The sequence below is a fragment of the Rutidosis leptorrhynchoides genome, chromosome 5, assembly GCF_046630445.1.
Source record: "Rutidosis leptorrhynchoides isolate AG116_Rl617_1_P2 chromosome 5, CSIRO_AGI_Rlap_v1, whole genome shotgun sequence".
Classification (NCBI taxonomy): Eukaryota; Viridiplantae; Streptophyta; class Magnoliopsida; order Asterales; family Asteraceae; genus Rutidosis; species Rutidosis leptorrhynchoides.
This window is the reverse complement of record NC_092337.1, coordinates 463,383,918-463,400,039: the sequence shown is the minus strand read 5'-3', so window position 1 is coordinate 463,400,039 and position 16,122 is coordinate 463,383,918. Positions and strand designations below refer to the sequence as shown.

At 32.2% G+C, this 16,122-nt stretch overlaps 1 protein-coding gene across 10 annotated transcripts; it reads right to left on the bottom strand.

Annotated features, from left to right (window-relative positions):
- Window positions 1-11,729: 11,729 nt before the first annotated feature.
- On the bottom strand, window positions 11,730-15,870 carry LOC139847261 (SNARE-interacting protein KEULE-like). 10 transcript variants are annotated; one of them, XR_011759391.1, is made up of 6 exons: window positions 15,275-15,870; window positions 15,162-15,201; window positions 14,153-14,234; window positions 13,750-13,828; window positions 12,266-12,465; window positions 11,730-12,088 (listed from the first exon to the last, which is right to left on the bottom strand). XR_011759391.1 is itself a non-coding variant. In XM_071836923.1 (5 exons), exons 1-5 carry the CDS (start codon window positions 15,312-15,314, stop codon window positions 12,067-12,069), a joined length of 273 nt encoding a protein of 90 aa, XP_071693024.1. In that variant the 5' UTR covers window positions 15,315-15,870; the 3' UTR covers window positions 11,730-12,066. The 10 variants fall into 10 exon arrangements, 4 of the variants coding, with proteins under 4 accessions (XP_071693024.1, XP_071693025.1, XP_071693022.1 ...); XR_011759392.1 differs by having other exon boundaries at window positions 15,131-15,201; window positions 15,280-15,870; XR_011759390.1 differs by having other exon boundaries at window positions 15,147-15,201; window positions 15,280-15,870.
- Between the last annotated feature and the right edge of the window lie 252 nt (window positions 15,871-16,122).

Here is a 16,122-nt window from a genome sequence, read left to right as displayed (position 1 = left end):
CTTGGATGGTTTCTCTGGATATTTCCAAATTCCAACAGACCCCAAGGATCAAGAGAAAACCACTTTCACTTGTCCTTTTGGTACTTTCGCTTATCGAAGAATGTCATTCGGGTTATGCAATGCCCCTGGCACTTTCCAAAGATGTATGACATCCATCTTTCACGACATGGTGGAGGATTTTATGGAAGTCCATATGGATGATTTTTCCATCTTTGGAACATCCTTTGATTCCTGTCTTTCCAATCTTGATAAAATGCTTGCTCGATGTGAAAAAACAAGTCTTGTTCTTAATTGGGAAAAATGTCATTTTATGGTAAAAGAAGGCATTGTCTTTGGGCATAAAATTTCTAATAAAGGAATTAAGGTTGATAAAGCCAAAATCAATGTTATTGCCAACCTTCCCGAACCCACTAGTGTTAAATCAATAAGAAGTTTCCTAGGACATGCTGGAATTTATAGACGATTCATTCAAGATTTCTCCAAAATCGCTCGACCATTAACTAAACTCTTAGAAAAAGACGCACCTTTTGAATTTAACGAAGACTATAAAAAAGCTTTTGCTATTTTAAAAGAAAAACTCACCAATGTACCTATTATTTTTCCCCCGGTTGGTCTAAACCCTTTGAACTCATGTGTGACGCTAGTGATTATGCTATAGGAGATGTCTTAGGGCAACGAAAAAAATTCATCCAATTTACTGTGGTAGTAAATGGGCTGAAGCAAAAGCTCTTCCTACTAATGACTCACGAGTAGTAGTTGATTTTCTAAAGAAACTATTCTGTTGATTTAGTTTTCCTAAAGCTTTAATTAGTGATCATGGAACCATTTCACTAATCAACTATTCGAGAAAGTTCTTAAAAGATATGGTGTTAACCACCATTTTTCTACAGCTTACCACCCTCAAACAAGTGGTCAAGGTGAAAAATACTAATCGGGGATTAACAAGTAGACGATGCATTATGGGCTTTCCGAACTACATATAAAATACCTATATGGACTACTCCTTTTAGGTTAGTTTATGGAAAAGCTTGTCATCTTCCTGTTGAAATTGAACACCGAGCATATTGGGCTTTAAAGCAATGTAACCTGGACTTTAAAGAACCAGGAAAACACAGACTCCTCCAATTAAACCAACTTGATGAACTTAGACTTTATGCTTATGAAAATTCAATTACTGATAAAGAAAAAACGAAAAGATGGCACGATTCTCGAATTAAAAATATTAAGAGTTTTCAACCAGGGGATAAAGTTCTAATTTTTCAATCAAAGTACAAATTCTCTCCTGGAAAAATTAAGATCTAGATGGATGGGCCCTTTTATAGTAAAAAAAACTTTTCCCACCGGATATGTTGAATTATATAATAAGAAAGGAGAAACCTTTACAATAAATGGCCATCGCTTGAAAATTTATTTTGAGAAAGACGCGTTACCAGGAGGGGAAATAATTTCTTTCACTACCATTAAAACTTAAAATACATGACCAAAAATGTTGTAGAGTTTGTAAATTATTTGTATAATCTGTTTAAAATTTGAAAATTTAAAAATTTAAAGGAAGCCGCCGGCACTGGCTACTGAAGCCGCCGACCTAGTAAAAGCAGAAAAAACTGCTCGCTTAGTAAACATTAACACAAAAAAATTGGATTAATTTAATAGTGAGGATTATAGCTAGTAACTATAATTAGGGTTTGGTTAATCATACTAAATCTATTATCAGGTCTTAAAGCAAACAAGAAATCTAGACATCTATTCTAGGATTAACATGATCAACTAGTCTTGGAATAGATATTCTTAAGTCAATCATAAATCTGAGTTCAGTCTTAATTAAAAAGGGAAATTGTGAGTAAGGTGTGAAAGGTTCAAGCATGTGTTCTATTTATTATTGTTATCTCCTTAATTTATTTATTCATAAGTTATCTGTTCATTTGTTTAATTGTCAATTTAAACAACCCAATTTCAAGATCAAAGTTTTATATTCTAAATCCACTCGTTCTCTTGGGACGAACCTTAACTTACCAAATACTAAATTACATCTGATCGGGTTATGTTGCTCGTTAGTGTGTTAAAAGTAAATCGTAAATTAAGATATTATAAGTTTAAAAGTTAGATTAAAAGACATGCATTACTGCACACACTTTTGACACATCACAACTCGTTCTCCATCTCGCGGCTTGTATGACTCTCGCGGCTCATTCTCCATCTTGCTCCTTGTATGACTCTCGCGGCTCGTTCTCCATCTCGCGGCTCGTTATCCATCTCGCGGCTTGTATGACTCTCGCGGCTCGTTCTCCATCTCGCTGCTTGTATGACTCCCGCGGCTTGTATGACTCTCGCGGCTCGTTCTCCATCTCGTGACTCGTTCTCCATCTCGCGGCTTGTATGACTCTCACGGCTCGTTCTTCTTCTCGCGGTTGGTTCTCCATCTCGCGGCTCGTTCTCCATCTCGCGGCTTGTTCTCCATCTCGCGGCTTGTATGACAATCATGGCTCTTTCTCCATCTCGCGGCTTGTTCTCCATCTCGCGGCTCGTTCTCCATCTCGCGGCTTGTATGACTCTCGCGACTCGTTCTCCATCTCGCGGCTTCTACCGCATCTCGCGGCTTGTATGACTCTCGCGGATCGTTCTCCATCTCGCGGATTGTATGACTCTCGCGGCTCGTTCTCCATGTCGCGGATCGTTCTCCAACTCGCGTCTCGTTCTCCATCTCGCGGCTTGTGTGACTCTCGAGGTTCGTTCTCCATCTCGCGGCTTGTATGACTCTCGCGGCTCGTTCTCCATCTTGCGGCTCGTTCACCATCTCGCTGATCGTTCTCCATCTCGCGGCTTGTATGACTCTCGCCGCTCGTTCTCCATCTCGCGACTCGTTCTCCATCTCGCGGCTTGTATGACTCTCGCGGCTCGTTCTCCGTCTCGGGGCTCGTTCTCTATCTCACGGCTTGTATGACTCTCGCGGCTCGTTCTCCATCTCGCGGCAAATGAACTATTTATATGGGTACAATTGTAAACTTAAATAGAAATGAACTTTTGCTGGGATTCGCATTTTGCAACAGTAACTCAACCCTTGCTTTTTAAAAACCACGTTTTGAGCTGTGGAAAACGCAAAGAAAAACATTTTTCACTTTGTATTTACCAAACACCAAAAATAAATTTTTTACGATTTCAAAACGTAATAATTAAATAATAGAGCTACAATCGCAAAGCCAAACACCCACGTAGTTACGTTGTTTTTCGTGAAAATAGAGTGAAATGATGTGTATTCTGAGACTCAATTGATGTTTCACATCTATACCTCTATCAAAAGCAATGCCAAGTGTAAAGTTATTACTAACTTATCTAGGTTCCGATATGGTTTTGTCCAATTAAGTAGTATGGATGATGTTTTCTGATATTCCACTTTTTTTTTTTTGTCATTCATCATTTTATTTTATGTTGCTATTTGTTATCTATCTATGTATTCATATAAATCTTTAAAATAATAATTACATCATTTCACTAATTACTTTTTAATTTTCATAGTGATGATGTCATTATTATTTTATATATTAATTCTACTAGATTAAAAATTAAAAAAATACATAATAAAAACAAATAATAATACCGATAATATATGCATACCGATTTTGAAGGCAATAAGGTTTTATGATTTTAAATTATATATGCAAAATAAAAATAAATACAAACCGATAATATCATTTTACTGATTTACATTATGAAATTAATTCTGATTAAAAAAGATACAAAATCAAAACAAATAATACACAAAATAATAAATACCCCATGACCATATGTACAAACTTTTAACAAATTGTACAATCTTTTATAAAACAACTCATGAAGACATATACAAACTTTAAAGCATTTTGTACAACCTTCATATAATAATTGTGTTTTAAGTTTTAGAAAAATTTCAAGAGACATTTGTTATTACCAAAAATTATTATTAAAAATATAAATACTCAATTTTAAGCAAACTTTATTATTAATATTATTTATTATTATTATTATTATAATAATAACAACAACAACAACAACAATAATAATAATAATAATAATAATAATAATAATAATAATAATAATAATAATAATAATAATTATTATTATTATTATTATTATTATTATTATTATTATAATTAATATTGAAATATGAGTTCTTTTTACGGGATTAATTATGTTACATATGTATCCGAACTACATGTCTCAATAAAAGGTTGTAATGTAGGTGTTTATGATAGGAAAAACAGTAATTGTGATGAAATTTGGAAGAGAGTGGTGAGAGAATGAATGTAGTTCATTTATTCTGACAAAGTTAGATACATCAATATGTTTGTAAAAATAACGACAAGTTTCTTAGTCAGAATCCGTGGTTTCACGGGTCATTAAAGTAAATTACTTTAACATTTACATTCACTTAATACATAAAATATATAATTAAACTGTTTCGTTTAAACAAATATGTGATTCCACGGGTCATATTTACTGCATTATTTTTGCATTATTTTAATTTGCATGTTCTTTGATATGATTAGTTGCACGTATCCACAATACTAGAATATTTTTTATATAGTCATGTCCTATTAATAGCACTTTTAAAATATGATGTACATGGCCGGTCCAACGTTTTCTAATGCCTCGGGCGAGCCTCCTAAAAATGCCCTTATAAACAAATAAAACGTTTATAGGCGTTTGGAGCCTAGTCAAACGATTTATTTTTAGGACAATTTTTATTATTATTATTATATAAACAATTTACAATCTGTTATAATTTAGTAGTTTATAACTACCCTTGGCTTATTTACTAATTAGAGACTTATATGTATAAGTAAGAAAAGAAAGAGTTTATATATATGTGAAATATATTCAAGAGTGCATTATTTGCTAACTTAAGAGAGAGTATATATACTACATATTCTCACTATACAAGTATTAAAAAATTGTTAGCCAATATTGACTAATACAACATCTATAGACTTTTCATCCACATCTATAGACTTTTGTGTCCAGTTAATTATTGGCACATATATAACACTCCCCCTTGGATGACAATTTTATTAGAGAGCAACTAGTACTGCCTCGTTAAAAACCTTGCTAAAGAAAAATCCAGTGGGATAAAAACTTTAGTCAAGGGAAAAAGAGTGCAGAATAGAGTTGACTCCCCCTCAAGTAGACGTCGTTGAGTCGTCACATCTTTTGAACTTGCCTCATGCCAATATTGTGAACGTGTGTTCTGAAAATAGCAGTTGGGAGTGCTTTGGTGAAAAGATCAGCAGAGTTTTTGCTGGATTGAACATATCTCATTTCAATCTGGTTGTTCTTAATGAGATCTTGAGTGTATGAGGAGAATCTAGGAGGTATGTGTTTTGTTCGGTCACTTTTGATATACCCTTCTTTCATCTGTGCTATGCAAGCTGCATTATCTTCATAGATAGTTGTTGGACTTTTATCGAGTTCTAGTCCACAAGAATCAGTAATGAGTTGTGTCATTGATCTCAACCAAAAACATTCCCGAGTAGCTTCATGTAATACAATCACTTCGGCATGATTTGATGATGTTGCAACAAGTGTTTGTTTTTGAGAACGCCATGATATTGCGGTACCTCCATTTAAGAATACATATCCAGTTTGAGATTTGCATTATGTGGATCAGATAAATAACCTGCATCTATATAACCAACCAAAACTTGTTTTGAATCGTTAGAGTAAAATAATCATAAATCAGTAATTCCTCAAAGGTATCAAAACATGTGTTTGATCCTATTCCACTGTCTTTTTTGAAGGAATTGAGCTGAACCTTGTTAACAAATTAACTGTAAAAGAAATGTCAGTTCTTGTATAATTTGTAAGATACATAAGAGCCCCAATTCACTAAGATATGAAACTTCTGATCCAATAAGATCTTCATGGATCAGTGTCAATTTGAGTGATATATCAACCAATGGTATTGTCTTTAAAAATATTTTAAAATCTTTTCTGTATAAGTTGTTCGATGTACAAATAAACCATTAGGCATATACTTAATTTGCAATCCAATGTAATACTTGGTTTTTTCAAGATCTTTCATTTCAAATCATTTTTTATTTTTTTTAGAAGTTGAATGATTTCATAGATCTCTTTATTTGTTCATATGATGTTATGATCATTGACATAAACAACTTACAATCACATATTCGAACATTGTTTTCTTAATAAGAACACACGTGCAAATAAGATTATTTGTTTACCCTTTTTCTTATCAAATAATCACTTAGTCGGGTATACCACATGCGACCCGATTGTTCAACTCATATAAAGATCTTTATGATTTAATGGATTACATTTCCTTGGTTTATTAAATGCTTTTGATACCTTAAACCCTTTAGGTATATCACTATTAAGTGATCCATATATATAAGTAGTAACAACATCTATGAGATGCATTTTTTAAGAAATTGCCACGTTCATTAAGTATCTAAAAGTAATTGCATCTATTACAGGAGGATAAGTTTTTCTCATAATCCATTCTTGGTCTTTGAGAGAAATCTTGAGTTACAAGTCTGACTTGACCTTGTAAGTTCATTTTTCTTATTTCCTTTTCGAATTAAAATTCATTTATATCCCATACGTTTCACATCTTTAAAAGTGATAACGATTGATTCGAAAACTTTTCTTTTATTGAGCGATTCTAATTCAGCTCGTATTGCTCCTTTCAATTGAGCTCAGTCATGTATATTTTTACACTCAATGACAAATTTTGGTTCTAGATCATCATCTTTATTCATGATGTCATTATATGAAAAATTCTCATCAATATTTATCATTCCGTTTCGGTTCCATAATATTGCATAATTTATTGCAATTTATGTATTTATTATCAATATCCTCTGCAGAAGGAGTATTGATATTTGGTTCTTCTTGAACACTTTATTTTACCTCATTATCAGCTGATTTTATTTTCGAGGATTTTTATCTTCGGAACCAATTGATCTTCCACGTTTCATGCGTGGTAAAGACTCAAGAGTGGCATTATTGTCAGCTTTTGGAATTTCAATTCGAGCTGGAGCATTTAATGCTATCATATATGATTTAGTCACTCTTTTTGTATCTTTAAATGCATCACGTAATCGATTTGCAAGTTCTTGCATATGCATTATTTTTGAACTTTCGTTTCACATTCTTTTGTGCGAGGATCAAGATACCTTAATTGATGTTCACACCATGAAACATCATTTTATTTATTTTTTTCATTTCTCCCCCTAATCCAGGGAACAACTTTTCATTAAAATGCTAATCAGCAAAACGTGCTGTAAAAACATCACACGTCATGGGTTCAATATATCTTATAATTGAAGATGTTTCATATTTAATATATATATATCCTCATCCTCCTTTGAGGACCCATTTTAGTGCGTTGTGGTTGTGCAACTAGAACATACACTGCACAATCAAATGTTCTAATGGTGGAAAATATTTGGTTTTCGGCCAAAATCAAGTTGTAGGGGAGAATATTTATGAGTTGCACTTTGTCTAATGTGAAATAATATCGCAACATGTAAATTTGCATGTCTCCATATATATCACCTTGAATTCTTTCAAGAAACATTGGTGATTCTTTCTCAATGTGTTTTTTATTAATCACCATATAGGCTTTTCATTAATCACCATATGTGCTTTTCATTAATCACCATATGTGCTTTTTCATTAATCACCATATGTGCTTTTTCATTAATCACCATATGTGCTTTTCATTAATCACCATATGTGCTTTTCATTAATCACCATATGTCCTTTTTCATTAATCACCATATGCGCTTTTCATCATATATCCTTTTCACCATATATGCTTTTAATCATATGCGCTGCGCTTTTCATCATATACACTTTTCATCAAATGCGCTTTTAATCATATGCGCTGCGCTTTTAATCATATGTGCTGCGTTTTTCATCATATGCACTTTTCATCATATGCGCTTTTAATCATATGCGCTGCGCTTTTCATCATATGCGCTTTTTATCATATGCGCTTTTAATCATATAAGTTGCGCTTTTCCTTATATGCGCTTTTCATCATATGCGTTTTTCATTATATGCGTTGCGCTTTTCATCATATGCGCTTTTTATCATAGTGTGTATGTTACTACTATCCGCAATACATAGGTCTTTACCATTTAATTGATGTATTTCAGCAGAATTCATACTAAAACTTCTAATAGGCTAAACAAATAATGAGTTATATTTCAGCAAGATAATCAAATTATATTACCTGCAAACAAGTTACAATCTGAAGTACATAAAAGATAACACTTAATAAACATATGCGTTATGGTCTTAAATCATTTATTTATGATTTATACATAACAAGTTAGGCATCTTAGAAAATTCAAATCATTCGAGTTTCAAGGTAGCTCAGGGTTTATTTAATCAAGATTTTTCAACAGATTCACTCTCGTTTTCTTTTCTTTTGGGACTTATTAGCAGAGCTAAATAAGATGTTCATGTATTCAAGAAATAGTTACGCACAAGGAATTCAAATGATTCCAAACTTTAATTGCGCTCACAATTTGAGCATCATGTTCCCTTCCGCAACTTGGGAATCGGTTCAGTCGAGAACCTCGCAAGGTTCAGTAAAGAAAAAGAACATCTTTTACTGCCAACATTGCGGCTTTAATTTAAAAAAAATCTTTTGCTTCCAACACTTAAAGTTCACACATGTGAACTTTTCACGTCTTTCAGCCCGAGTAAGCACATCATTAGGAAGCGATGGTACTGTCCTAACAGTGACAGTAGTAGCAATAATATATCCATCAAAATATATCCACCAAACTATGCGTATAAACACATACATGGATACTCCGATTAAACTTCAAATCTCACTTTATCATGATGATTATGCATTTCATCACAATTAGTCAATTACGAGTACAAAATTAGGCATATACTTCAAGTATATATATGCACATAGTCATCACAATTAATCAATAAACATTTATTAATTAGTAAGCACCAATTAATACTACAAATTTATTACGATTATGTTACACATATTATATGATGACATTAAACTATGTAAACATCCAAGATGACATGTTATAAATATGTTAAACATGCAGTTCAATATTAGTCCGTCATTATATTACACATATAATATATATATATATATATATATATATATATATATATATATATATATATATATATATATATATATATATATATATATATATATATATATATATATATATATATATATATATATATATATATATATATATATATATATATATATATATATATATATATATATATATATATATATATATTACTCTCGTACATAATACTCTGTATATTAATATAAATATAAACCAAATATAAACAAAACTAAATTATGATCTACACACTTACACAATCACAAACGAATATATATTTCACTTTTATCAAAGTGAATATATCATAATAACAATTTACAACTATTAATTGAACAAAACAAACATAATTATACATGATTCGAAGTAGATCAGTTTATAACCTTTTAGCAATCAAGTTCACAAAAATAATTGAATTGTGTTATCACGATTATAACAAGAGTTATAAATATATTATTATATTCATAAATTATAACATTCATACTGATTATAATATACCACACGGTCCACACTAAAATTCAATCACCATTACAAATAACAATTTAACAACACGATATATATATATATATATATATATATATATATATATATATATATATATATATATATATATATATATATATATATATATATATATATATATATATATATATATATATATATATATATATATATATATAATCATAATGGACAATCTATATTACCTCATTAACATCGGCAACAACAGCTTACAAGCGATCATATGTGTCAGATCAAAAACAACATGTAGCGAATAATTTAATTATATTTATATGCAATTTTAATCCACAACATATTAATCAATTAGATTAAAACAATCAATCTGTAGATTTAAATACAATAATTAAGATTGTTTACGAATTCATAAGATAGGAGTCCAACCCTAATTAAAATTCATATTGCCACATGTGTAGGTATACCATATTCGCATATATACAGTTCTATAATCATAATCATATATATAGTCAGAAACTGAAAATCCATTTAAAATTAGTATGTTATCATGTCTCAATTTCGTACCTCGAATCTGTTTAAGTTTGTAGGTATTATGTATACGAAACTGAAACAATTATACATATTATCACAAACATAATAATAAGAACAAAAGGATAGAACGATCTAACCAAATTGAAGGTTGAACCGGGCTTGTTATTGACACAATTCCCTTAAACAGATTATGCGTCTGTTTCCAGGGTACACCGGTCCGAAGCAGCGTACTGTCGGACTTGAACACTTGCCTTGATTAGTGACTTGTACTTGCTTAGATAAACCTTGATTATACGGAGCACTTCGTGCTGATAACGTGTTATAATTTAGTAGTTTATAACTACCCTTGGCTTATTTACTAATTAGAGACTTATATGTATAAGTAAGAAAAGAAAGAGTTTATATATATGTGAAATATATTCAAGAGTGCATTATTTGCTAACTTAAGAGAGAGTATATATACTACATATTCTCACTATACAAGTATTAAAAAATTGTTAGCCAATATTGACTAATACAACATCTATAGACTTTTCATTCACATCTATAGACTTTTGTGTCCAGTTAATTATTGGCACATATATAACACAATCATTATTTGCAAGTTCATAATTATTAACAGGGCTTTCATTATTCTCCCTTACACTAGCTTCATTAAGAGAAAATTTATTTAAAGATTCTTATAATTAAATAAAAATTTCATCTTGTCTTTTACGAAGTATTTTATTTTCTATTTTTAGACTTGATGCTTAAACGTATATTTTAAATCAAATAAAACTATGAAAAAATAGAACATGATCGCACAGATTAAAATTGAAGAGAACATAATATGAAAAGAAGAATTACAATAATAATAATAATAGAGGAGACATGATATGGATGATTTGTTGGGACGATCGAGATAATGGTGTAGAGGGGTGGTGTTGTTGGAGTCATGATTATATTTTAGTGGTAACCGAGGAGAGTTGGAGGCACATCATGAATGAGAGGGGTGCTTGTCTCAACTAAATAAGTACAACATTTCACTAGTCCACTGATTACAAGAACCGTAGTAAATGATTAGCAAGTGGAGTTATCTTATCAACATGTGATAAATAAATTCCATTACAAGTATTGAAGAGTTGACGGCGGCGGCGCGGAGGCGACAATAGCAAAACTTTGACAAAATATTTAGGATGTAAAGAATATAGATTATGATGACGATGGCGGCGGCAGCGAGGAGTATGAAAATGTCAGCACTTGCATACTCAAAAATAGAGAGCAATGTGAATAGAATGAGGTCTTAATATTATGTACAAGTGTGCAACCATCATCAATAGAGTGAACCAACAAATAAAGCACAAAGTGACTATGTACGTTTTCTTCTACCTACACTACTACAATTGGATCTTAATATGCTGCATACAGAACACAATTCTTGAGACGCTAATCCAATATTGCTTAACTTGCTTAATTTACTACACTAGTATGTTTGACCTAACTTCGACTAATCATATCAGAATATCAAATACACCATCACTTTTCAATGATTTTTTGTTGTACTTCAAAATGACAAGCTAGGACTACTTGAGTTAATAACTAAGATAATATCAAAAACTATCAATGAACCAAATCACATACATCATCATCATCATTATCGTTAAACCGCTCTCACATACTTACAATTAACAACCTAAAAGACAATACTTGTTATGCTTTTACGTAAAAATATGCATCAAGATACTTGTAAAAACTACACCAAGCTCGTTAATGCTTGAAAATTATCAAGACAATTACGAGTAATTATCAAAAGACTCTACTACTGAGGGTTTGAAAAACGACTGTTAGCGGCAGCAGACTCTCGAACCCCACTCCAGTAACTCTTTGCTCGTATCGTCCTTGTGTACCATCACTTCAATGAAGCACAAGCAATCCTTTTTATCACCCTCTACTATCTCTATTGCTTCAATCAGGTCTTCCTCACAAAACACCTACAATATTTGAAATTTTTAGTGAATAGCCAAACTCTTTATATATTAAATCTCTAAAATGAAAATAAATTAAGGGGATCACATTCTTTTAACACATTTGAGATAACACTCTCAACTTGTTCATAGATATTAACACCAATATTGCCACCTGTATAGTGTTTCGTAGAAATTTCTTACCTTTGTCGTCCAGCACTTTCCATCCCCATTGTGGATTGCATCAACTAATCCAATATAGTTCCAATTCTTGATGATCCACCTTTGCAGGCATCATGAAAATTTTTTTTTGTACAGGATGGTGACAATGAAAACAAAAATATAGAGGATATGTTTGAAATTGCAAGCCAGCTGAGTGTACAGACTCGGTCTGATATATTCATCTGCGTATATACAAATTACAAGGTTTCACACTTTCGTTTCAAATCGAAGGTAGGGAGTTTGTGTGTGTGCGCGCGCGCATTAATGTGCCTGAAGGGGGACATCCTGTAAAGTGTGTCCCGAAAGAGCCATTGAGGGTTAATGTTTTTTTTTGAACACATACAAAAGATGTTAAGTGAAACCGTTGTAATTATCGAATCAAGGGACTCTTTATTCAATTGCCAGAAACTAAATTTGCCACAAGGATGTGGGTAAGTATCTCTCGAATATGATGTCATACTTATTACACACACTCTCTATCACTTCACTTTCTTTATTTGTATTCAAAAGTTGATATTGTAATGTATGTATGAATTCCAGATGCAGTACGGGTCGATTGGGTGGTCAGTCGGTGCTGCCCTTGGGTACGCACAAGTTCCAACTGATAAGAGAGTGATTGTTTGCATTTATGATGGCAGCTTCCAAGTACATAATACATTTATACAGCTTAACACGAATCTCCAGGTTTAACGGTCTAAATCGATCATTTTTTTTAATATTTATATCATTTGTTATAACTTCATGTTACAGCTCAAGATGTGTCAACGATGCTGCAATGTGGGCAGAATACCATCATATTCCTGTTAAACAATGTGATCAAGAATTGGAACTATAATGTGATCAAGAATTGGTGACAATCTTATCCTCAATTCCTAAGTTTGAAAAATCATATTTAAAATAGAAATGTTTTTATTATATTTTGTAGTTTAAATACGATCGTTCAAACGTAGGAAATTGAGGATAAGATTGTTAAAGCTAATATACCATTCACGAGTGATATCGAGATTAAATTCGAAGAGGTTAGTTATTCTACCTTTTTTGTAATAAATCCACCTTTACAGGCATCATGTAATTTTTTTATTTTTTTTAGTACAGAATGATGACAAGGAAGACGAAAATATAAAAGATATGTTTGAACTTGCAAGGCAACTGAATGTCGAGTCCTGATATATTAATTTGTATATATACAAATACAAGAAGGTTTCACACTTTCGTTTCAAATCGAAGGTAGGAAGTTTGTGTGTGTGTGTGTGTGCGCGCGCATACCAAAAGGCGTGTCAATTGCTAAACCTAATGACATGATTACAAAGTTGTTATAGTCATAGAGGATTAGTTTTTAGCGGCTAATAAATTCAAGACTTCTCCTAGTGTGTTCAATGTTTTGTAAAGTTGGTCAGTCTCGGTGTTAACGTATTTATTTTTCTACAAAGTAGCATCTAAAACCAAATCATAGTAGGAAGTGGTACTTTTCTCTTGTAGGCTGAATGTAGTAGACTGCATCCATAGTAGGAAGTGGTTGTCTTCTCTTGTTTATGTCTTCCACCACTAAAAAAATGGAAGAAAAAAAAAAGGAGTCAAACTGTAGTGAAATATTAGCTCTTTGCCCAACAATAAGAAATGGATAGGACTTATATTTCTACCAAGTGCATTGACATACAAATGCAACTTAAAAGATGTTGCTAAAGGTATAATTAGCAATTGTAGAAGTGTTTAAGATATGTTTTGGTGTTCCAGATTGTTATATAAGAGGCGGATATAAGTAGGTTGATGACGTAGTGGCAACCGCTTAAAGGGTGATCAACATTAATTAATTGTACATTAATTAATACTAAACACCACAAAACAAATGGTTCAACTTTTACATCTTACATGATACTCCTTCATCTGTGATGTCTGCCATCTTGCATGAGCATGACATAATTTTAATAGTCACTTTGTCCATAATCAGTACCTGATAAAAACAAACATCCAGACACATAAATTGAAGAACAAATAGAATATATACGCAAACTTGTAATAAGATGTAAGTTATTTATTCAAGAAAACAAAAACTACCAAGTTAACTACACCACTAATTACTTACCTTTCATGAGTCACATAATATAATATACTTTAAACAAAGAAAGTCCAAAAGCCAACATAATGCAATTAATCAAAAGATTCACAACAAGAATAACGGCTGAATACATAAAACTCTAGAAAAGAAAGCATATTTTTCTACAACCAACTGCGAGAACTCAACTTGAACTTTCTAGTGTCATAGTCCAACTTAGCAAGTGCAAACAATAAGAATTTATATGGTAGGAAACAGAAGCCAATGATAGGAAACAGAATTATAGCAGTAGCAATTTCAGTATAATAGCAGCAGAAGAATACTAAGGAAAATTATTAAATAGAAAATGGAACTTTATTCAATAGATTCAAGTGTAAAGATAGTAATCAAAGATGATCTCATATGATCAATCTCTGCCCACTCAGACAAGATGAACAAAATCTTGCTGCCCAAGCTCTCTAAGAGCCGATATCAAAACAAACACCCATTTTCATGAACTCTAATACAAAACTATGACTTCTATTTATACTTGTTATCATCTCACATAAGTAACCCTAGAATAATTGGGCTTCAGTTGGGCCTTGGTGGGCTGGAAGGTAGATAATAGGCTGATCTCTATCACAACACCTAATACAACAACCCGAAACCACCCAAATCTACTACTCGAATCACCGACAACCATTACCCGAATCACCCAAAACCATTACCCAAATCACTAAAAGCCATCAACATAGTTTCTTAATTTATACTCGCATAACAAAACCACGAGATCAACATCACAAAAAATACCATACACGAGATCACCATTACATCTAATGAGCATACCAAATGGCTGATATCTTCCAAGATTCCAATGAGTGAGGTCCTAATAATAATTTGAGCTTCTGTTAGAACCTTAACACTATGATTGTTATCACTAATAAGCTAGTAGAAATTACCTGACCTGAATTCAAACATCTTTAATATATGGTTGTTCATCAGAGGCACATCTTACTTCAGTGGTATAATTCTTGATCCAAACAACAACGAAATCAGAAGTATACACCTGAATCACCCACCGGTACAATTACACAAATCAGACGAAACCATACCAAAAACCACCCCGAATCCACTTGAAATCAAACGAACTCGTAAACAAACCCAACAACTCGAAAACTACCCGATTTAAATGGATGTCTAAAAATGCATAACAAAAAAACCAACCAAAGACTCGAGAGAATATATTGATATGATTCCACAACCATAACGACTTGTAAGCACGCCCAACGATTATAAATGACAGACCCGCTACTTAAAACTACCGATTTAAATCGATGCCTAAAAATGGAACAAACAAGTTACCGAGAAGAAAAAAAAAACGAAAAGAAGTGAAAGACTATATAATCTACAGCTAAAAGGGAGATTTAGAAAGGTCCTCCAGACCGCCGGCAGAAACCGACGACCGGAGGAGAAGAACCAAGAGTGGCGGCTGTGTTTGGATTTAGGGTTTTTTTGAAAGTTATTTGTATTTGTTTCTCTAAAAATAGAGAGAACGAAATTTGCATCTCTTGTAATCTCTCTCTAAAAAGGTACCAGTACTAATTTTTTTTTTTTTTTTTTTTTTGCATCTCTAAAAACGTACTAACAATTGAGATACATGTACGCTACTATATAGTCTATAACTAAAATAAGATTACTAAGTTAAATTATCTATTACCATACATGCTAACCAACAACCAATTTTTTGTCGCTTTATCCCAACCCCCACCCAATTTCCCCCAAAAACGACAACAAGGAAAAAAAGGGA